The sequence below is a fragment of the Pyxicephalus adspersus genome, chromosome 9, assembly GCF_032062135.1.
Source record: "Pyxicephalus adspersus chromosome 9, UCB_Pads_2.0, whole genome shotgun sequence".
Taxonomy (NCBI): Eukaryota; Metazoa; Chordata; class Amphibia; order Anura; family Pyxicephalidae; genus Pyxicephalus; species Pyxicephalus adspersus.
This window is the reverse complement of record NC_092866.1, coordinates 40,407,126-40,432,714: the sequence shown is the minus strand read 5'-3', so window position 1 is coordinate 40,432,714 and position 25,589 is coordinate 40,407,126. Positions and strand designations below refer to the sequence as shown.

Below are 25,589 nucleotides of genomic sequence, written 5' to 3'. Positions count from 1 at the left end.
AAGTTTACTATTTTTTCTTGGGACCTCGGTAAAAACTAGGTTGATCTGTTTTGGAAAGTTTTTATACCAGAAAACCTGATGATTAGACAATTAGAATGCAACATGTTAACGACACATTGGGAATATGTAAAAAAAAAAAACTAGTTTTTTTGGGGCTGGGTATCTTCTGAACTTCCACAGGCCACATAAACAATATGCTTGTGGTTGCTTTGTATGTTATGTTCTAATTTTGTGATATAAAATGAGTTAACAGAAATGAATATCTGTGGCTGTTAATACGTTTCTACAGTTTTGGGGGCAATCCTCAATTCTGTGCTAGATAAAACATATGTTTGTCTTTATTTTTTAACTTGCACAGTTACTTATCACTTCCAGTTGTCTTTTACATATTGATGAAATAAAGTGATAACTGGCTATTGCAAGGAGAGTAATAAAATATTGGCAGAACTAAACTGATAAGAAGGCCACTAGCGGTTGTCAATTCATACTGTGCCATTATCAGCCACTGCTTGGCAATTGTTCTGATTTATATAGAATGGAGGATTGGGGCATGGCCTGGACGGGGACCTGAATGGATGCGTGAGAGCTGAGCTCCATTCCAGCCTGCACACCGGGCATTACATTACTCACCATGACCAATCAACGAAGGCAGAGGGGTTCTGCTGCCTCTGGGAACACGAGGCATGCTACTCCGTAGTGCTGCTCGCTGGTTGCTGGCTTCTCTCACCTGTCTTCTGATCAGGCTCCTGCACAGATGCCTTGACCGCAGAGAGAATGGGCTCAGGAAGGCTTCTTTGTCCCCCTTTCTTCAGGGAATTCTAATCCCTAGCTCACCCCGTGGGATCTGGGTGGGGGGGGGGTTCCCCCAGCTCCATGGATGCTACATGGCATATACAGCCTGCCACTCTGGAAGACTGCCGCACCACCAATATTGATGGAGACTCTTTATATGTCACCGCCTTGCCTCAGCGTAAATATGCTGCTGCCACCTTGGGACATGCTGAACATACAGATGGACCCCCTATGAGGGCACCAAGGGTGAGTGCCTCACAGGGGGCCTTTTCTGATTGTGTTTTGGCTAACTCTCCTACTGGGGTACAAACAGGGTTACCTGTCATCCCTGCTCAAGTACAAACGGGTCGTGGGGCCTCTATGAATGTGACACCCTTTTCTGGCCAAAGTATTGCTCCCTTGGGTTCCTCACGCCCGCAACCTGCTGACCCTCAACCCACTCTACCCATTAGTTCCAATTCTTGGCAAGCATACGTGCAACAACTCCCCACTAAAGAGGACTTTCGCCTTCTAGTACAGGAGGAAAGAAGTCTTTCGGGAAGAAATTTGCATTCTAAGCACAGACCTACAAAATTTGGCAGGCAGAGTAGATTCTGTTGATGATGACTTACAAGGTACGAAAACCCAGGTCTCAAAACTTCAAGAACAGGCCTCTTCCCAAGCTGTTACTTTTATAGATCTCAAGCTTCAATTGGAGGATCTTAAAAACAGGTCCAGACGCAACAATATTCCTTCCAGAAACCACTCAACAGGCTGATCTTACTCTGGTGATACAAGCTGTCTTAAAAGCCATCATCATTTTAGGCTACCCTCATGCTGATATTATACAGTTTGACAGGGTACACAGAGCTTTACGACCACCAGGTCCCACCTCAAGACCAAGAGATGTTATCTGTAGGTTGCAGGACTATCCCTTAAAAGAAGAAATAATGCGGGCGGACTGAAATATGAGAACTGTTGAGTTTGATGGAGCACAACTAGAAATTTTCCCTGATGTTTCCTGGTCCACCTTTCAGCGCCGCCGCGCTCTTCAACCATTGCTGGTGGGTTGCTGTTGGGGGTAACCCCCTTAAATCTGACGGCCCACTTGGATCTGTTATTCTTGAACCCTGAGGATCTTCCACAATTCTGTGGGGATCTTTGACTGCCTTGTCCTTGGATATCAGGATGGGATCTTCTTCCAGTTTATCAGGCTGTTTCTGAGAGATGGCAAGAAGCTCCCAAAAGGAAGCGTACTCCTCCAAATGGCTCCCCCGACTGGCGAACAACCCCTTACGTCCTGAGCCTATGCATTCTTCAATGTCTTGAACACAGCAAGAGGACTCCTATATCCTTTTTTTTATGGGGTTCTTTGATGTTCCTCTGACTCTCTAACACATGCTCCCAAGCTTTATGTTTGGTGGTTCTGATTTTTGGTCAGGTCATAGGCTACTTCACTTTGGTTGCCAGGTACTGGATTGTTTATTTAAATGTTTGGTGTAGCTGATGCAGGCTGGTGGAGGGTCATATGTAAGAAAGTTATTTTGGCTGTATCTAATCTTTTTGCTAGGGATACTTTCTTATGATTATTATTATTATTATTATGATTATGATCTTTTCTCCTCTTCTTCTATTCTATGTCTCTGGAGGATGCTCAGGTTTATTCATAAACATTGTATGGTATTCATTATGCAATTTTTCCTCTTTTTATTACCTTATGGTTAAATTAGTATCGATTAATGTTAAAGACCTGAACTCCACTACTAAACGCAAACTGGCCTTACAGGAATTAAAACGCCAAAGGGCAGATATTGCCTTTTTGCAAGAACCATACTTTGATACCTTAAGCATGTTTAATTTTGCTAGGCAGCAGTATCCGACTGTGTTTTCTGCTCCAAGCAAAAATAAACAATCAGCAGGGGTTGCTATACTTATTCATGCCCATACTACTTTAACAATATGTTATCTTACAAGGTAGGTTAGATGCAAAACAGGTTGTATTATGTAATCTATATGCACCCAACAAGTGAAATTTATTGAAATAATTCTTGGCATCGCAGTCTCATTGTCACACAACCATCTGCTTATTGCAGGTGATTTTAATTTGCCTCATACCCCTCAATGGGACAGACTTTCATTGGCTGCTACTGCTAGACCCCCTGCCATATGCCGGTCCTCAGGTAGTTTTAGACGCCTTTGAAGCCATTGTTTTGGCTTACTAGACGCTTGGCATGTTCAACATCCTACGGATAAACAATACACCTTTTATTCTAATCCCCATTGCGCACACTCTGGGCTGGATTATTTTTTTGTGGATATTTCCACATTACGGGCTACTACTTTTTCTGATATATGCCCATTTACGTGGTCCGATCATGCCCCTGTGGTATTGGAGGTGAAATTAGGTACTATCCCAGTATGGAAATACCACTGGAAACTCAATGATTTTCTGCTCAAATACTCCCCCACTAAAATGACCCTGCAAACTGTGTTGGATGCCTATTTTAGTGAAAATTCTCAATCGGTGGCACAAACCTATACTTTGTGGGAAGCCCATAAGGCGGTATTTAGGGGTCATTGTATAGCAGAACCAGCTAAGCTTAAAAAAGACACTTTGGCCCTTCACACACAACTGGTGATCTCCCTGAAACAACTTGTTTGATCACTATATGCTAACCCTATTGTTTCACTACTGCATAAAGTCGTAGACACTAGACATAAGCTCAAGGAGCTAGCCATAGGTAAGGTAGAGAAGCCCTTGATGTATCTCTGCCAACGTTACTATGATAAGAGTAACAAGGCTGATTCCCTGTTAGCTCTCCAAATTCAGGATCAGACTGCCAAGGCGACCCCTATGGTATTAAAGGATGCCAAAGGTACCCTCCAGTACAATCCAGAAGTTATGGCAGGAATCTTTGGAGACTATTACTCCTCCCTATATAAGACAGTATATGACTCACAGACAGGTGACCAAGCTGCCCTTAGATCACGCATCTCCACTTACCTGGCCCGTTGTGCTTTCCAACTCTGGAGGAGATGGCTATTGAAAAACTTAATGAGTCTATATCATCTGAAGAAATACCACCCACAATTAAGGCCCTGCCACTGAGCAAGGCTCCGGGTCCTGATGGGTCCAGGTCTCCTATACCTTTATTATAAAACTTTTGCTGATACATTGGTACCATACTTAACCACTCTTTTTAATGATTTTCTGGAGGGGGCGCTGTTTCCCCAAACTATGCAACATTCTTTTATATCTGTGTTCCCAAAACTGGGTAAAGACCCTCAGTGTCCTTCTAGCTACCATCCTATTGCCCTTTTGAATTCTGATTTTAACATTTTTTACTAGAATTTTATCTACTAGACTGGGGATATATTTACCTGGAATTGTTTCCAGGGATTAGGTTGGCTTTATAACCTCCCGCCAAGCTGGTGATAACACCAGACGTACAATCGATATTATTGATGCCCTGAATAAGCTTGATCAAGGGGCGGTACTTTTGAGCCTAGATGCCAAAAAAGCATTCTATCATCTCAGCTGGCCCAATCTTATGCAAACTCTACAGTGGATTGGTCTCATGGGCCCCTTTTTCAGAGCCATTGTAGCACTTTATACATCTCCTTTTCGGCGGAAGTACGTCTTAGCCATGCAAATTCCCCTAAAACTGCAATCCCAAAATGGCACTAGGCAGGGATGTCCACTCTCCCCCTTATTATTTGCCCTATGTATTGAACCACTAGCTAGAATGCTACGACAAGATCCCGATATTCAAGGGGTTCCTATTAAAACTAAATCGTTCACTCTTGCACTGTATGCCGATGACGTCTTATTGACTTTCACTAATCCTCTCATCACCTTACCTAATTTACATAGAGTACTGAATGAGTTAGCACTGATACTTCCTAATTCTTTTCTCTGAAACTCACATCATGATGCCACGGAGCAGTCCCTTTTGGGGCCTATGCATTTTTCAAGGGTTATATGGCTCCAATGTAAGGATAAATATGCCCTGATGGCATCATTACTTATTTATTTTCTTTATACTCCACACCTACCTGATAGTCAATCGCGCTCAATGGTTCAACCATGGAGGGAGAAGTGTCTTTTTTGATTTCGTCATATTGTTAACCCTTGTACTAGATGCTTACTGTCATTTCAGGAGCTGACAGACAAGTCTGCGATACCTTGTACTTGTTTTAATGGGTACCTTCAAATACGGCACTATGCCCAGTCTATTGCCAAAAATATGCCATTTTCTCGTATGACAGAATTCGAGAAACTATGTGCAGGGGGACCCTCTCAGAGGGGACTGATCTCTGGCATCTACCTGATATTAAATATTGAGCCAGCAAGCCCCTTTGTCATACATTGTTATATGCCTAAATGGGAAGCAACCTTAGGTAGGGAGCTACCTCTTGAAATCTGGAAAATTATTTGGGATAGTGCCCGTAAGGGCTCAATATGCATAGTTTTTACAGAAAATGCTTACAAGGTACTTATGAGGTGGTATTATACCCTAAAAAAACTGCATGCAATCTTTCCTAATACAAGCAATAAATGTTGGAGATGTGGTATGGAAATTGGTACTCTATATCATATTTTCCTGTCCTGTTACAGCCCTATTGGGCAAAAATTATCTCTCTTCTCTCAGAGATTCTGGAGGTACATGTATTGCTTGATGTAGTTACTCATCTGTTACGCCTTCCTATTTCCACTCCAACTAAACTGAATAGAAAATTGACATGTCACATACTCACTGCAGCCAGGTGCCTTATTGCTAGACAATGGAAATCTACCTCACCCCCCGGCCTAATGGATCTATATGCTAGAATCAAGGAAGTTCAACTTATGGAACATCCTATGGCCATGATAGATATGATAAATTCACGGCAATCTGGGCACCATGGGACGCATATCTGTTATCAACCACTAATATGTTTCAACATGTGACAGGTAATCTTCAGATAGCCCCTCCCAACGTGTCTCCTTCTATTGTCCTCTCAGGGATAACTCCGGGAACTCCTCCTAATTAATTGCCATATATTTACCATTAGTTCTGCATTCTTCTGGTATCTTCGCTCTTCCCCCCTGTCTGAGTTTCTGAGAAATTCTGTATTTTGCAGTATTCTTGTTGGAGTTATTTATATGTTATATGTTACCTACTCTGCCTAATAATATATTGTTACAGTTTCTTGGTTGTCTACCTGCACCTCTCTTTTTTATGTTGTTATGTTGTTTATTATATGAAAACTCTGAAAACCCTGCCCTATTATTTTACTGTATGTTTTATAGGCTGAATGTTAGCTGCTAGCAGGATGGGGCTGCTATGCAAGGAAATCACATTGTACATTATGGTTTTGTTGCCACTATGGGCCTAATTTATTAAAGCTCCCCAAGACTGAACAAAATTGTCTGTCGTGGGTGATCATTGGTGATGCAGCAAACCTGAAATGGATCTGGACCATGTTTAAAAATATTTGCCAACTAATAGCAAATTACTTTTAAGAAATCCATTCCACGTTTGTGAGATCACCCAGGTTCACCTATGATGATCTATCTTCTCCAACTTTTGATTCAGGTCCAATTGTGTGTGATATTCAAAGACATCAGGCATTGCAGAGAGAGCAATGCCTAAGGTTTACACTTATGCATTGAACATTTCTCTACATTTTTGTAGACTATGGTATTCAGTGTAATGAATGGTGTCAGCATTGCCATGGAAAGCCACACATCTTTTTTATAGTGGGAACTGGAAAGTGTGAAATGGAGCAATAATGTTTACAATAGCTTGGCTCAAAGCCCAGCTGCTTCGAAAATACAGGGTAATGTAGGTAAATCATACTTTACTTTGAACTCAATACTCAATACAGGTCTCATGTTGTTGGAGCAGGGGCCCTTAATCAGATACTACATTTGCGTAAATTCTATGTATTATGGACAAAGAGGTTTTCATCCCTGGTTTTAGGTTACTCCATCTCTAATGATATTCATCAGTTGTCATTTTGAAAGCTAACTGGAATTCCAAAGCTTATATACCGGTATTATTTTTTCCCCTCAGCTTGTGTGGTTCTTAACAACCCTCTAGAAATTGAGGAACATAGTCCCGTGGGGACTGTTATTACGGACATAGCACTTGGCGTGGGCTACGCAGCAGAAGTGGACCCACCGAATACTTTTATACTAACAGGATCAACCTTGAAAATAAACCGAGATGTGGACTATGAGGTAAGACTTTCTTCAACTTTGCAGAAAAGTTCTGGTGCCCTCTGATTTTCAAGACATCAGTATCATGACCGAAACATTAGCATATTTTAGCTTGTCATTAAGTTAAAACCCAGTTCTATAAAAATTATTATTTTTAGTGATTTAAAGAATGGAAAAAGGGTTGAATATTTGTAAGATGTTATTGCTGTTAATGGCTTCATCATGGATTTTTCCTTTAATGTGATAGTGGGGCAGGAATTTAGGGGAGATACACACAGTAATTAAACTTGGCATGGGTCTTACCCTTCTTTGTGACATAAAAAAGTATTTTTGTATTTCTCTGTCCTCATTTAAGACATTTTCCAGACCCTTTGATAGCTAGTCTTTGTGAAAATGAAAAATCTGGCTCTTCCCAGATAAAGACAGAAAAAAAACAAAATCTGCTAAAAGTTCTAACCATATCCCGACTACAATTGATATGACTTCCATTGTGTTTTATTGAGTACATATGATATGTAATTTGTAAAATATAAAATGACTTCCATTCACTGGTATAGTACTTCTGTGTTACTTATATTTGGTTTGAGGTCAAGATCTACAAAATGTATTAATTCTATCATGTTCAAGCACAAATCCTATTTTTAATATTTTCCAAGCATGTGATTGGGTATTTTAAAGTGAATTTATCTGTAAGCTATATGAACATCTATTAAGCAAAGCTAACACCCTGTTAAATGAAAATCTGATATTTCATTGATATTTCATTGATATTAAGACCCTGTTTTTAATTTAGGTAGAACAAGTGTTAAGAGCTACTCTGACATGCAAAAAAGATGGGAGTTTCGTGAGTATAAAATATTAATACTGTCTTACAATTTATAACAGTGATTGTATACTGGTATGATTAAGCAGAATGCATGAAAGCACTTCAGTACTGCTGCCTTCTGTTTTCTGGCTTTGCTGCATAAACCATATTCTTCTTTATACTATATATTGTGTTAAAAAATATTTTGCCATGACGAGGGTAGCTCGGAATTTCTAGCCCATCCTTCACCACCACCATCAGAACCTTCTCCCCCCCTGACCCCCCACCTGCTTACCAACCAACCCCCCACCATTAAATACCCAGACACCAATCTTGAATTTAAATTAGATGGCAAACAGCTGTTTATTTAAACACCAATAAATAAATTACCCATTTAAGTAATTAACAAATATCCAATAATAAATAAATGACAAATAAATACATTTACACTTTTGACATGCAAGCATACATTAGCATAACATAACACTCCATTATTATGGAGTTATTACAACAACCTAATTCCTCTCTTTTATTAATACCTAACCGTAACAACAATATCCATAATGTTATCAAACTCCATACTCCCCTTTATACACCCAAACAACCAGGCTGCAGGACTGAAAAGGCAAAATCCGCACCCAACAGGACTTTATTTCTTCCAACATCTCCACCTTGGCCCCTAGCTGCCCAGCACTGACTCAGGAGCCACAACACCATGTCACTCCTGCCGCCACCTCAAACCAGCTTAACCGCACAAATTATGCCCCACTTGGAACATTACCCAAATCATAGCCAACCCTGGCATGGAGCCCTACCATGCCAAGGGGCCACTCACCCGCCACAAACGTGCCAATGCATGATGTAGCACTACGATACCCCCATTCCTGGCAACCGAAATGGCCCCACCACCGTATTCACCTCACTCCGGGCAGTATTGAGCTATGCCCCCGAGCGGGGCGCCCGTCCAACTGGTCCTGGCCACTGTATCCAACCAGAAACAACACACACCTGGGCACCCATTCCACCATAATCCAAGTACTTCGATCCAATGTACTGCCACCTCTGCTCCAGGCGAGCTCGCTGTCTATTGGTCAGCTGAACTGCCGTCCACCTCTCACACCCAACGAAATAGTGCCCAACCCAGAACCCGATACAAGCCGAACCAACCACAGATGAATGTCCCAACTTGAAATTTAAACAAAATCATTCCCTCCCTGTCCAAAGGCAAATTCTGCCACCCATGCCTAGTAACCACCAGCTGCCCCTGCTAACTGACTCACCATACCCCACCAACCCCACAATCACCAGCCACCAACCCCAGAATCACCAACATCTCAACACAGCCGGACCTGGGCCAGTGGCCAGGGCAAAACCAAATTGTATATCCTCCCACTATGCTAAAACCAGCCACACTACTGACCCCAGGGGGTAATGAAGCATACCACCCCACTGAACAGCAACGAGGGAGCAACAAATAACACCATCTCAAAATACTGACATCAGGGAGTAATTCTGTATACCATCCAACGTTATCCACACCAGGGAGTAATGAAGTATAGCATACCCCCAGCATTGACACCAGAGAGAAATCGAGAATGCCATCCCACTGTACTTACCCAGGGAGCAATATAGTATACCTTCCCACAGCACCAATGCCCAGGAGAATTAGAGTAGAGCACCCCAGTACTTCGCTTGGAAGTAATAGTGTATACCATCCCGGGGAATGCCATTGGGGAGATATATTGCAACCAATCCCTACCATACTGACACCAGGGTGTAATGGCGGAAACCAGGGGTCAGCAAACCCTGGCCTTTAGGCCAGATACAGCTTAGCCGTTAGTCCGTTCCGACCTAACGCCCCCAGGCTGATCCGGCCTAATGCCGTCCAGCAACCCGCGGCTCGGAGCCCCGGGTTGCCAGCGGATCGGCCAGGAGGCGTTAGGAACTACTGGAGCCGGAACTACTAGCTCCGGTGCCTCCCCCTTGCAGTTGCTCCCCTATTTATTGCGGCCGGCGTTAATACTTCTGCTGCCTCGGTAAACAGGAAAAGCTCCCTGAAGGAATCTCTCTCCTCCGCAATGCATATGGGGGAGAAGGATTTCACTTCAGAGGGCGTTCCCTGGTGGTGGGCGGAGCCATTAGGGCGGGTCCGGCCTAGTGTGCTCCTGCCCACCCCATAAATGGCCTAGTGGCCATAAGACTTTGCCGACCCCTGGCGTATACCCTCCTACCATACTGACACCCGAGAGAATTAGACCATACCACCCCCCCGTATGGACACCATCAAGTAATATAGTATACCATCCAACCCCTGATGATAAAAAAGATCCAACTCAGCCAACCCAATGTACTGACACCAGGAAGTAAAAGAACATAGCCTCCAACACAACTGACACCAGAAAGTAATTGAACATACCATCCAACACCACTGACATAGGGACTAACGAACTATACCATCCCACTGTACCAACGCAAGGGAGTACCCGAACATAGCCGTCCACAAAACCAACCACCAAGGAATATTTGAGTATACCATCCCACAGTACTGACACTACTGAGAGAAAATAGTGTATACCATCCCGCAGCCATGACACCAACGAGTAATAGAGTATACCATCCCACAGCACTGACACCAGGGAGTAATAGCGTAAACCATCTCACAGCATTGACACTAGGGAGTAATAGTGTATACCATCCCACTGTACTAACACCCAGGAGTAATAGTGTTTACCATCCCACTGTACTGACACCCGGGAGTAATAGTGTAAACCATCCCACTGTACTGACACCAGGGAGTAATAGAGTATACCATCCCACTGTACTGACACCAGGGAGTAATAGTAGAGTATACCATCCCACTGTACTGACACCAGGGAGTAAAAGAGTATACCCTCCCACTGTACTGATACCTGAGAGAAATAGTGTATACCCTCCCACAGTACTAACACCAGCGTGTAATAATAAATATCATCAACAGTACTGACACCAGGGACCAATAGAGTATACCATCCCACTGTACTGACACCCGGGAGAAATAGTGTATACCCTCCCACAGTACTAACACCAGAGTGTAATATTAAATACCATCAACAGTACTGACACCAGGGAGCAATAGAGCATACCCTCCCCCAGTACTGACCCTGGGAGAAACAATGCATACCATCCCACAGAACTGACCCCAGGGAATGATAGCAAATACCATCCTACCGAACCGACACCTGGGAGAAATAGTGTTTACCATCCCAGAGCACTGACACCAGGGAGCAATAGCAAATACCATCAACAGCACTGACACCCAGGAGAATTACAGCATACCTTCCCCAGTACTGACCCTGGAAGAAATAATGCATACCATCCCACAGTACTGTCACCAGGGAGTGATAGCAAATACCATTCTGCCGTACTGACACCAGGGGGTAATAATAAATACCATCCCACTGTTCCGACACCTAGGAGAAATAGTGCATACCATCCAACAGTACTGACACCAGGGAGTAACAGTATGTACCGTCCTCAGTACTGACACCAGGGAGTAATAGTATATACCGTCCTTAGTACTGACACCAGGGAGTAATAGTATATACCCTGCTCAGTACTGACACCGGGGAGTAATAGTATATACCGTCCTCAGTACCACAAACCCTTCACCGCCTGCCGCACTAAAAACCCTTACTCAAATCCCTTAAACCCATTAACTTGAACCAAAAAGCCTCGACGGAGTTTGAGAGTCAGCTTTAGGCTTGATAGCACCAGGAATATGCACAGCACACACAGCAATGTTCCAACCAAGGCAATTAAAAACCAACAGTAGTAAACTATTAACTGAAGGCGAAGAGGCAGAATAAGCGTTCACTGCCTGAACCACGCCTAGATTGTCACAATAGAACCTAATACGCTTTGTCGCCAACTCTTCCCCCCACAACTCTAACGCCACCACAATGGGGAACAATTCCAGAGCTGCCAGGTTCGCCACCAACCCCCCCCCCCTTTCTGCAGCATCTGTGAATAGCTCCAGATACACTTTCAAAACTGGCCCCTCCAACCACATTGACCGCCGCCCAATGTACTCCTGCAGAAATTTCCTCCAAGATTCCAGATTCTCCCTCAATTTCTTACGCAGCCGAATAAAATGCTCTGGGCAACGTACCCCAGCTGTAGATGCCGCCAACCGCCTTGCAAAAATCTGTCCCATCAGCATGATCCGGCAGGCAAAATTCAGCTTACCTAAAAGCGATTCCTTCAAAGTAAGCTTCCTTCTGTCCACTGCGCTGGCCACTTCCTTCTTTATTGCCTCCAGCTTATCCTCCGGCAACCGACACTCCATCACCACTGTGTCAATGGTGATCCCCAGAAAAATCAATTTCATTGTTGGTCCCTCCGATTTGTCCCTGGCCATTGGCACACCAAACTTATCCGCTAGAAAGTCCAATGTCGCCACCAATACCCTACAAAGCGTCGACCCGGGTAGCCAGATGAACAAGAAATCATCCAAATAATGGATGACTGAGTCCTTGCTACCTCTTGCATGGCCTATTCCAAAAAGGAACTGAAAGTTCCAAACAGCACACAAGATAAAGAGCACCCCATTGGCAAACTGCGGTCCACATAAAAAGCGCCCTCCCACATGCAACCCAGAAAACGCTGACTATCTGGATGCACTGGTAACAACTGAAAGGCTGCCTCCATGTCTGCCTTTGCCAACAGCGCACCCCTTCCATACTTATGGACCCATTTTAGCGCGCCATCAAATGACTTATATGTCACTGAGCAAAGCTGGGGGTCAATCGCCTCATTCACTGACGACCCCGCCGGGAATGACAAATGATGTCGCAAAGCATCCAACACCTCCCTGGCCCCCTCCCATTTCCCTCCACCCCAGAAACTCCCACCCTAGTACCGTCTAACTCACCACCCCTTCACACACAACCTCCCAGACCTACTGACCGCCCCCCCCCCCCCCCCGGCCGCAAGCTCTCCCTCCGACAGGTCCTTTTCAACCTCTCACTTAGGCCCCTCTGGACCACCAGGATCGGGAAGCCGCTGGCCACCCCCAATGCCGCAGTTCCTCCGCTCTGCCCTGCATCCTCCTGCCTGGCCGACACCACCAGGGACCCTTCAGCCGCCTCACACAGGCTCACCGCATTTCGTCTTCTGTAAGCTGACAGGCACCCGGTCGCATCTTCATAACACTGGCCGGCACTGCTCCCTCCACTTCCAGGAATCCCTGCTTCTTCCACCTGCGTCATCCCGCAGGTCCGCACTCTCCGGCTCGCACAACAGAGCCCCCCTGTACTCTGGCAACTTCAGACTGCCCTACCTCTGTCACCCTGTCCAGGGAGCTCAGCAGCTCCCCCCCCCTACTGCGGCCAGAGCCCCGCGACTCTGCACCCCTGCAAGACCCAGAAAAGGGACCGTGGAACGCCCTCCCATGGGAGTGCCTTCCGACCACATGCCGTGTACGCCACCTACCTCTCCAGCAGGTCTCCTAGAGGCTTGCCCCTCCACTCCCCTCCACTATGCCTGGGTAGAAAATTACTCCCAGCCTTCCCAACACCAGCAGAAGCATTCCACTGGGTTTCAGACCCCGGAGGGTCCCTAATGGGGCTCCTGGTACGGCGTCTAGCCCTAGGGGGTTCAGGGCTCAGGTGCACCGGAGGCCATGACCTCCAAGGCCGCCGTGTGTCTGCTCCCCTAACGTTGGGGACCGAAGCAATCCCGTGCAGTGCATCCTCTACCTGACCTTGAAGCCATCCAGACCCTTGATCTGCTGCAGCTGCCCTCAGTTGAGCCAAGGAATCAATATCAGCCATGTGCTTCTGTAATGCACGATTCCACTCAAACATTCCTGTCCTCCCTCCCTCATGGTGAAAAAAGACTTCCACCTTTCCCCCTTTTTCACCCCTCTTATCCCACCCCCTGTATGTCACTTCCAAGCACACTAATCACTCACCACTCCCCCCCCCCATTCCTTGATAACGCTTAACCCTTCCACTGCCTGCTCCCAACCCCTCCCAGTCATGCAGGCCTTCCACTATTTCACTCCGTTCCCCGCTCCAGGCCTCACTATATACAATAAAGAACTTGTTGTATTCACATGCATCCCTATAGTCTCCATTTACATACATGTAGACTTGCTGCGTTTTGATTTCATTTACTGAAATGCTTCCAGACTTACTATGCATACACATACATCTTAGGGCCATAACAGGCAAACTACAATGATTTGAGTGTAAACTCAGGGTACCAAAATGTGGTTGTCACTGCCAACTTTCAAAACTGTAATCAACATAAATGCAGATAAAACATATATATATATATATATATATATATATATATATATATATATCATATATTTTAAAAGGGGAATACATCACATGGACTATGGACTTAGTCAGTATGTCTTTCTTTTTCCTTTTCACAGATATAAAAATATTAATTTATTAAACATTATTGTTGACCTCATGTATTGTGTAACAAACTATGTCTCAGATGGCAAGAGTTGTGTGATCCGAGTATAAACCAACATTTTTTTTCGAATGTCATTTTCAGGTTAAAAACCTGGTTTATACTTGAGTATATACAGTACATTATAGAAAAGCTTTCACAATCACGTTTAAAAATAATGTGCATACCCCAATGTGTGTGTGTTGGGTATAGCCCGAAATAAAAAATCAGCTGGCTGGCTGCAACACAACTACCATCGCACAATCTTATTTTTTAATGCTTCTTTTGCAATGTTAATCAATTTGTAATGTTTTACTGTAATAGAAGTTGCAATATATATATTAACACATGTCAAATTTGTTGGAATTGTAGGAAAACATACAAAATCTCATTGTGCAAATAATAAATATAAATGACCATTCACCCACCTTCAAGCAACCTGTTTACACATTCAAAATACAAGAGGTATGTAATAATATAGTTAAATGTTAGTTCTTCAAAAGCTTAAATAAATAAATAAGAATTGTTGACAGATTTGCTGTCTGAATGTAGTGTTAAAAATGAAAAAAAATCATAATAAGATTAAAAATGTAATATAACGAATGAACCCAGTGTTAAGAATAATTACCATAATTACCAACATTACATTGTACTTTTTGAAGGAAAATGTTGAAAATGAAGCCTTAGGATGTATACATGGGGTTGAACAAAGTCAAAAGCCAAACAATATTGTGTTCAGGAACTTTTATTGGGGTAATACTTCCAAATTTAGTATTTAGCATATCAATTACGTTTTTGTTTTCTACAGTTATATTTTTTTATTTTGAAGAGTGACAGGGGCTGGTATGAACCATATTATACAGCAAGGAGTGATTACAACAGTCACATTTTATTTATGACAACTTTACCTTACCAGGCAGAGAGAAGGGGCCAGGGGAAATAGCAGTAGTATGAAGGACAACTACAAGATAAGAGCCCACTGTAACCCTTCAGCCTCCACTGACTACTAACTACAATTAAAACTTTCAGCCCTCAACATTGACCAATGTGCCCCCTCAGCCCCACTTGCCAGCAACCAACATACCCCTCTGGCCTCTACTGTACACTTCTGAACCCCATTGACCTGAAGTGTAACCCTCCGGCCTCCATTAAGCCCACTAACACTCCCCACTGACATTTGTGTGGTTTTCTTTTTTTTTCAAATTTTACTACAATACATTTTTATGAATATGGCTAATTTGTTTATGCTTGCATCATTATGAAAAGATTATACAAATTGTGTTGTGAGGGCCATATTAGATCTGTGCTGAGCTGTAGCATTCTGCTTCAGGCTCAACCATGATCCCAATGTTCCTATTCAAGTGAATGAGAGAGGTTGGGAACCATTCTTTGCATGCAGCTGAAAGTGGCAGATCATGGCATGGTTCCCAAAAGTGACAATTGCTGCCCAATTGTTAATAGAAAATTTTCACTGGGGTCACGGCCACATGCAAATCTGATTACCTAGGATGAAATTGGCAGATCACAGCATGGTGTTACAGCTGTTATTTGCAGCAATTTGCTGCTGTTTGCCTGGGAGCTGGCAACAGTGCAGTTCCACACTGCGGATATGAAAGAGCCCTAACAGCTTCTCAGGCAACGTGTTGATTTTAACAATACCCATCCTTTCAAACACATACTAGCACACTGATTTATAACTCCCATTTTGGAGATTTTATTACAAAGTTCTTGGGAATGTGATGCTTATATAATTAAATTACCATGTGAATAAAAATAATAAAGCTTCAGTTTTGTCCATTCGTAGGTTTAATGCCCCATTCATACCTGTCCTTCCTGATGCATTGCTTCAATACATGGATGCTATGTAATGTAATAACATGCAAAATCACACTTATGCTATTTTAATGCCAGGTTTATTACTGAGTAGTAGATAGGACAATAGTCATAATTTTGTTTCATTTACATTCAAATGTATAACGCATGCAGTGTTTCTCAAGTCTCTACCAGTTAACAGTTCAATTGGCAATGCAATTCATGCTGAAGATGCCGACCAGGATTCCCTTTACTATGAACTCAGTGGGAATGTGGTGAGTGGAATTTGATAATTCATAAATCTTTATATGTACACCAATGGTAAATTTTAGTTTTGAAATGTATACTTTGAAGTTGTATTATATAGATGTTATCTCTGTTAAAATTTTCTCCCCTGTGAAATTGTTAGTGATTTTCTTTGTGTTTATGATCTTATCCAAGGGACCAGCTGATGGCTTCAGGAAACCTAACTGCTTCTGCCTGGGTTAGCCAACCTAATAGCTTCTATTAAGTATTAAATTGTAAAGAAGGTCATAAATCAAAGGCAGGGTCAGGCTGTGGTATTATACGATGACCATTGTTGGGTAGTCTCATTGTACAAAGTGTGGAGCATAGGTGTTTCCAACTTCCATGGCTTGGGAACTGGTGGCATACTCTGGAAATGCTCACTCTGGGACAAGGAATCAGACCATCTTAGATTCTAAAGGTTCTCCTGGCCAAGATGCCATCTCTTGTGGGCCGCATTGTGTATGATGTTTGGTCAATAACACCTAAATAAATATTTAGCTATATTTTTTTCTTATAGTTTTGGAAAAAGTTCTGAAGGTTTAGAACTGTTGGATAACAAAAATGGCAGGCCCCACATCAGTTAATACAAGATAAGGACAGGCCATTGAAGGGGTCCCAAAGCAGGTATCAGGGTGGTCCCAAGGCAAAGGATCCAAGGTCCTGCATGGGTCAGACCTAACCACACAGATCTACCTTGTTACTTCCTGTTACTCGAACATGGATGGGATCCCCAATACAAGGTCAACCCCAGATATTTATCCACTCTCCTGAACCAACCAAAAAGAGCAACACTCCCATTGACTGGATGATGCAGTCAAACACCACTGACTGCAGACTAGCTGTATCTTACACTGTTCACTGAGACTACTGCCAACAAGAAAAAGAAAGAATGTAGTCACCATCAAAGATACTTTCAAACAGAAAACAAATCAGAAACAAATGGCACAGTTGGCTGGCTGAGCACAGCAATTATGCCAGATACCTCATATATTATGACATGGGTCCATAACAAATATTTAAATATATATATATATTAAATATATATAATATATAAATATTTTTTATTTTTTTTTAATTGCTTTGATTTTATAGATAAGCAACTAAATTAGGTTTAAATAGCTAAAGCACAGTGTATTCTAAAAAGGCAGTGTTTTCACCTTAACTTTCATCATTTACTGCATATGAGCACTGCTGTCCTCCAATGAACATGCCCTATTTACATATTATGCACATACATACATAACAGTGAAACATGTCTGCTTTATGAGATGAGCCAGATGAGCCCAAAAATATGTAACATGTGAACAATGTGGTCTTTTACAGAATGTTGCTGTATTCTTCCGCCTCTCCTCTGAAACTAACCCAGTTATCTTGGTGAATAAGCGTCTGGATTATGATGATTTTCCTCAAATAAATTTAATTCTTACAGTAAGGGTAAGTTTACTAGGGTAATTTATCAAAACAAGTCAAGAACAACAATCATTTAATGCAAACAACCTAAAGACCTGGCCAGTAGATTCCCCCCTTTGCAGACAGAAATGAGCAATACAAATCATGCTTTACATTCAGAGCATATATATGCTATGAAAGTGTATTACAATAAACTTTGCTCTTGTGTTTACTGTTGGATAAGGTAGGGAGAGGGTAAAACCTCCATTTTGTACAGCACAATTCATGAGTTTGTATTAAAAGTACGAAAACGTATTTGTATTACACACAATTTTTAAAAATACACTAGGTTATGCTTTCTAAGGCATGTCCTAATATCTAAACATAAACAGGCATTCTCTGTACAGTATACTGTATATGCCTCCAATACTCCCAATGACCTACTTGTACTACATGTTGTTTACTTAGATTTTTATACATGGTATATACTTTATTCAGGATAATAATGAAGGACTGAGGACACCTAAACTCAGGGCCACCATCAGAAATTTCCGGGGCACCATACTAATTAAACTTCCTGGGCCCTCTTCCTCCACGTCTAAAAGTTCCAGCATTGCAAAAGTCAAGCTCTTGTGTTTGGGACCCAATACAGAAGTACCCTTGACCACTCCTTTCATGGTGGCCCTGCCTAACCTCTGCTATGGCGAGAATTGTTGCCATATTTTTACCACAGGGTAAGAATACATTAATAGAATAAATGTATTCTTACCCTGTGGTAAAAATATTGCAACATTTCTCGCCATAGCAGAGCCTAAGATAGACAATTCCATATTATCTCAGCACAAAGTATACAATAATTAAATAACGAGCTTATATGGGAAAGCAGATACTTCCTCTTTTATGCTTTTTTGATGAAGATTTTTGGAATAGCCCCAGGTTCTTTTTCTGATACCTCCAATGACCACTGTTTTGGACCCTATGTGGGTCCCTTCATAGGAGGTGACAAAGTAGCATAACAAAAATTTAAGGCTTAAAATGGACTTTAAAGTCCTAAAGTCCTATTACCATTCCAAAATCCCTTCTGGTTGTATTGCATCTGTTGACTCTGTGTGTGTCAGCTGAGATATTTTCAACTAAGATACTATAAAAATGATCTGCTTCATAAACCAAAGTGGTGTCAGTAGCTAATTCAGCAGTGACATGACAATAATCAGAATGAAAATTGATTGCTAAGTACAATTTGCACCACCATCCCCCTTCCACATCTTTGCTCCACCTGTATAAGTGTTGCTCTTAAAATTAAAAATATCAAAGCCTCAGAAATAATACTTTTCAATGACCTTACCAGGTTAGTGATTTCATTTATATATATTATGTAAAGCTTGTAAAACGTGTAAAACTTTAAATCTACTATTTTAGGATACAGCTAAACCTGGTCTTCCCAACCATACAGCTACAGCCACCATACAGATTGAGATCATTGACTCAGATGACAAACCACCTTTATTCCAGCCATGCAGGGCAATATAAACAAAAATATGTATCAATGACGGCTACAAGGGCAGTGTGAACCGAAGTGAACAAGCAGTAAGTAAACTGACAACAATGGTTTTATCAAAGAGGTTTACTTGGCTTTTCTTTAAAAGGTCTAAAACTAACTGAGCTGCCAATATAACTAAGAAAACTCCTTTCAACTTTCCACATATCCTGTTTATCATTATATGTCACTGATCAGTGAAGCCGTTTCAGTTGGTAAACCAGATCAAAACCCTAACTTGATGACATAGTTTGCTAAAATGCTGTGTTTCTTAAACAAATGTCAACCCATAACAATAAAGCTTCGACAAGGACTTTTATGGCAGGATCATCATGTATTGTTTGAGTACAAGTTGCGGATTTAGAAATACTGAAAATCTCCATAAATATTTTATACATTTTATGAGATTTTAGTGATTAGGATTAGATCAAAGTTGTTGCTGAGGCTAATAAAGGTTATCTTGGTGGACCTTTGCCCAACCTTTTATGTTGTAGGTAAAAAAGCTACAACAACAAATGGGGTCAATTAAAAATGTGAACACAAAATTCAGTTTCTTAAGCCTTGGTATTGTCTTGCCTAACGCTTGTGTTGCAAGTTAAGTCCGTCCTATGTTTTTATTTCTAAATCAATTTTGATGGCCTAAGTACATAATTGGCTTCTTTTTTCTTGAAAAACTTTTTTTCTAGTCCTACCCATCTTCTTGGACCATTACACCAGCTCTGCCATTTAAAAGTGTCCTTCATAATAACCTATAGCAATATAGAACAAACATTAGATCTCATGTTGATGTAGCAGGAAAAGTAGAACTGTGTTAGACAAAACAAGAGTTTCCCAGTACTAGTATCCAAAATACCTATAAAAATACAATGTCTATTGACTATTAGGTCTTTTATTTGAACTTTTTTGATCCTTATGACAAATGAAGGATTAGATGTACTCATATAGGTAATCTGCTATACAGCCATTCTTGATAGATATCTCTGCTGTAAAGGTAATGTCATAACCAGGAAATATATGAATTTACAATCTTGTATTTTAGTACATGTTAGTGATAACAAAGAAAAGAACTCTTCTTACTTAAGAGCCATTTGATGTACTTTAGACTTATTTTAGTATAGTTAACTAGTATTCACAGGTACATTAGTCATTGTGCTATGAACACATTATTATATAGCCTTGATGTTAGGCACAGTATATCAGGCAAGTCTGGTTAAATTGTACCCATATTTATCTCTGTCTGACGTCCGTCAGATTAAATGCCATAGCATGCAAAACAAATTGTAATCTTTCTGTACAAATCAATAAGAGCAGTGAATATGTTTTAAGTAACTGTATGTAAGTAACTGTAACAAATAAAATCCTCAAAATTCTGGGTAAGTTGTATTCAGGTTAGCTGCAATCAAAAATACCAAGCCTTCCCATTCCTTACAGTTTATTATAAAGGGATGGGTATTGTTAGAAGTGGGCATAGTATATGTAAACTCTAGCAAGAAACTTTTTTATTTTCTCCCATTTGGTCTGTTATATATACTTTTCATTTTGTTAAAGTATAAGTGCACTATAAGTGCACAAACACTGTTGAGTTTTACATGAGAGAGGTCTAACAAACCCAGAGATATGTGGGGGAAATGAATGTCACTGAATACAATACCACAGTTATTCTGCAGAAATGTTATAGTCATTAAACAAGAATAAGATCAGAACAGAATCTTTTGTCTATGGTAGACAGCACAACAATGGTCATAGTCAACTTTAAGAGGAATGCAGGGTCATATTATATATTTAATAACTCATGGGACTTCAAAGAACTTTTAACCAGACCCCATTAAAAACAACTCTTTGGTAAGTGGCCTAGTTTTGCAGATTTAGAATCCACATCTATGAGGCTGGGTAATATGACCCATAGTTACATATTAGGGTATATTGAAAAAAGTCCATCATGTTCAACCACTAGTGAAATAAACATATCCCAGATATAAAACCCTATAAGACATAGTTGGTCCAGAGGAAGGCACAAAAAAGCCTGGTACAATTTGCTTCAACAGGGGAAAAAATCCTTTCTAATTCCATGAGGCAATCGGATGTTTTCACTGATATTTGCATTAGCAAAAAAAAATATAACATTCTAAACAATTTGTGGATTAGCAACTGATAGTGGTAGGACTGCTGGGACTTTCTTAGGTTGCTCATCAATTTAAACAAGAAAATTCTATTCTATTTCTATTTTCTACACATTGGTTATTGGATTGCCACTAGAACTAGGACTATACTATAGAATGAAATAATCTAGCTGGAGACAGTGCTAGTAATTCTGTTGTATGTTTGTTTTAGAGAGGACCTCTACTCTTAGACCCAGGACCTTTATATGCTGTAGATGGGGATGTAACAATTAATGATCCTGTTGAATATACCATCATCAGTGGTAAGTACAAAATGTCTGCATACTCTTCTATGATGACTATCTAAATTTTTTTGGGGGGCATGAACCTAGACCTGACCAGCTGAAGCAACTACAGATCATGGCAATGCTCCCCAAGCTTAAGGACAGGCAATGTATAAATATAGCATTGGAAATGGTATAGCTTAATATCCAGGGAGAAATTATTAATAGACATCAATTTAAACATTTCAGAATGTTACATAAATTTTGTTATATGTGATCTTTTGTAAAACTATCATTTTATGTTTAAAGCCTAACTCCGAACAGTTTTTAAATTTAATTTCCGTTTGTGATACCAATAGAGAAATTTTCCCTAATCCCCAGTCCTTTGACACTAAAGCAAAAAATGGATGTGAATAGTTGTCACCAGGACAGGAAAATAGTCTAAACAGCAATAAAAAAAAATTGTTAGTTGTTCTAAGTAGTTTTGTGTCCTGACAGCAAGCTAGAGGAGTGTTCTCTGATGATCACAGACAGTAGGAAAAATCTGAGAGAAGCTCCAACACTTTTGCAGCTTCTACATTATTGTGGCTGGAGTTGAGCTTTAGTGTTCTACTAAATTACCAATCATTAACCTGCAGTCTTGTCTATATATCAAATCCAATAGACTTTCCTATTTGTTTTCTTTTAGGAAATGTTGGGAATGTGTTCAGTGTGAACAGAACTTCCGGAACCATAATAATGAACAAAGCAGTAGACACTTTAGGAGTTATTGTACTACAGGTTATGGTATGTATTAAAAATGGGATCCTGAAAGTTACACACAACAAAAAACTATTACAGATTCTAATCACTTTTCTTCCAGCAAATACCTTTGGAGCAGAAGACAAGAATATGAGTGTCATTTCTTATTAGCCTAAAGACAGTCTTCCAGTCATAGCCATGCAAAGAGTGGGTTAATTGGGTCTCTGCTAAAGCTTATAAATAAAAAAGAAAAGTTTTGAAGCCTATTCAGATCTATGTGTAGACAAATGTAATATGCCAATGCAGATACCAGGGTACAGTGGGTGCAGTAATGTGAACTTAAATGGTATGCCAGGGAACTAATACAATGTACATCACTATGAAATGTTGTATAACTTTTATCTTGTGGTGCATTTGCAACCCTTATAAGTAAATGGGCTGTCTTAATGTACAAGATAATGTTGACATGTTGGCATGCAAGATTGCACAAGTTTATTAACATGCCACGCCACAGTGCATGGGTCTGACTGGGACTTTAGCAGACTTCCTACTCGTATTAAAGTTGAATCCCAGGAATATTTCAAAACTACTATTACAGTGAGGCTCCCCTTGCACGGCAGAGGTCACATTTTTCCATAAGGTACAATTAGGAAGTAGTTTTACTTACCCTTTGCATGGATCCCCCAAGTTTATTTCTCTCCATGCCACTGGTCCCCCAAAGCCTCTTTTCTTTGACATTTCATTGGCATTGATTGGCATTCACTGGCATTCTGGTGTCATCATGTATAATACAGTAACATCAGTTGTGCATTTTAAGTGAGAATGGTGAGGATCCATGGATAATATGAAGCACTGAAGGGAAGAAGATTACAGTGTCCTGGCTGGATGTCAGAACAGAGAGGCATCATGTCTCTGTCCTCTGCAGAGGGTTTATTGGTGCTGTATCCCTGCATTTCATTAAGATGGCCTTTGCATTACATCTTGGAGGGTGATTTGCAGGTCCCAAGGGATGTTTTAATACCTATCATCCCGTGTTTGATACAAACTGTACGGAGATTTTCAGTGGTAACACAAAGAGTCGTGTCAATACATCTTTTAGGTATTATGGTAGGTCTGAAGAAGCAAATTAATATTGTGAAACGCGTCACCATCTGTGGATACTACTATGCATACATTGGACAAAGCAACAAGTTACCTTACCTCACACATGTACCTTCCTTTTATTCTCCACCCCTCTTTTAAGCCATGGGGATGAGTAGCAAAGTATCACAAAGTGCTGAGTAAACCATGAGTCAGTGGGTTTTTAGCTTACAAAGAACTATAGATTCCCCATGTGATAGCACTGGCTGGCCCAGCACTGTCATATGGAGTCACATGTTCTTCCATAAATGGAGGTTTCATGATAGTGAACAAAGTAAGGGAGAAGTTAGGGATTGGTAAATAAATGCTGGTAAAACAGGGAGAATTAAAGAAAACCTGTTGCTTTGTCCTGGATTGCTTGTTAGCTCTCCGGGGAACATCTTTGCTATCTTGAAGAGGTGATTATATGGGAATCAATAATTACTCTGCTAGCATTCCCCCACCAAGGGATATATTAACCTGGGGTTGAATGTTTTAAAATTAAAAATAAGTTATATATTTCAAAACCTCTGAGACCTTTCCTGGTTTCCAGCACCGCCTGCTCTGCTCTGTCATTTGTTCTACCAAGGTGACACCTCTCAACTGGTAAAAACCCCCTTTTAAAAGCAGGAGACATTTTTTCATTTTCATCTTTTCATGAAAAAGCATATTTGGCAAAATGTGTTGAAAGAATTGTAGGACAGTCATGTGCGGTCTAAATGTCCTATCAATATATCTATTTTTAATACATAAATTATGCTTTTATGAATATATTGCTAGTTACTCAATGGGGCACCTTCTCTCAATGGGAGAGGATACACTTTCATCAGTGAAGCTGGGTGATCCAGCAAACCTGGAATGGATTTCTTAAAAGTCATTTGCTATTGTTAGCAAATGTTTTCAATCCTGGACCAGATCCATTCCAGATTTGCTGGATCATCCAGCTTCACTGATGAACATGTATCCTCTCCAGCCTTTGAGAGCTTTAATAAATCGGGCTCATTAGGAGCAGGTGCCTTAAATGTCCTGTATTCTATATGTTCTGTGCTGAGACCATTAAAGCCAGAAGTATCCAAATAACTAGCTTTGTAAGGTAGCAGCTTACAAGTCTCTCTTGAAGTGGATGTATTTTTAAAAAATGCTAGTAAAGGCTAGAATAATCCTGAACCTTTTCCATGTTTTTTTTCTTTTCAACTTGACATTGTTTTTTTTTCTCTAGGCTTCACAAATTAATGATCCAACCAAATATTCCACAACCTCAGTTACTATTGAAGTGAAGGAAAAGAATTCCTTTCCACCGAAATTTGAAAAGCTGAATTACCTTGGCATGATTCCTTCAGATTCTCCAAGTGGAACTTTTGTTTTGGATGTAAATAACCGAAATACACCTCTTGTAGTGTTTGCAACTGATGATGACTTCCCAGATGTAAGTACCTTAGATCCTAACTAAAAAAAAAATGATCGATAAATAATAATATTTTTGGAGAAAAGTAGATTGCATATCAACAGATTCTAATGAATTCGCTAAATTGATTGTTATGAAATAATTTACATAATTTACTTACATCTGCTTTAGCACTCTTGGCATACAGTCCTGGCTTTTAGAGGCAACTCTCTGTGATTGTACGAATTTTCTCCCAGTTAGAACATATCTTTAAGTTTTTAACAATAATGTGTTTTGCAATACTATATCAAAAGCACATCAACAAAAAGCTTAAAAGACATAGATGTCACACTAAAAATAAAAATAAATAAGCTATAATCTATAAAGCAGTAAATGTGATATTTAGCAAAATTCTGTGATGAAGTCCTTCAGTGACTGATTCCTCCCCATAGAATGTTGTTGCATGTCTGATCCACTGCTTTCTAAACAGACTTCGATATTATATCTAGATATCTTTTTATTATTAGCTCTTAGCTATTTTGTTATGCTATATAGAAAGAAAATGAGCTATTGCTTTAAATTTGGTTTTATCTGTACTCTAGTGAAAGAGAAGGATTTCAAAGTCCTCAGCTGGGAGAGCAGGAAATAAAAAATGTGCTCTGGCCTAGACAGGCCAACCAGTTTGGTTTTCGTAGAGCTTATTTGTCTAGG

General features: G+C 40.8%; 1 protein-coding gene across 1 annotated transcript in view; it reads left to right on the top strand.

Annotated features, from left to right (window-relative positions):
• The window catches only part of CDHR5 (cadherin related family member 5), a 45,520-nt gene that overhangs the window by 7,838 nt on the left and 12,093 nt on the right, over positions 1-25,589 (top strand). The window contains 9 exon segments of the mRNA XM_072421661.1: positions 6,831-6,997; positions 7,770-7,820; positions 14,598-14,690; positions 16,223-16,312; positions 17,649-17,759; positions 19,134-19,301; positions 21,583-21,673; positions 22,323-22,420; positions 24,714-24,920. Coding sequence (XP_072277762.1) covers positions 6,831-6,997; positions 7,770-7,820; positions 14,598-14,690; positions 16,223-16,312; positions 17,649-17,759; positions 19,134-19,301; positions 21,583-21,673; positions 22,323-22,420; positions 24,714-24,920 — 1,076 coding nt within the window.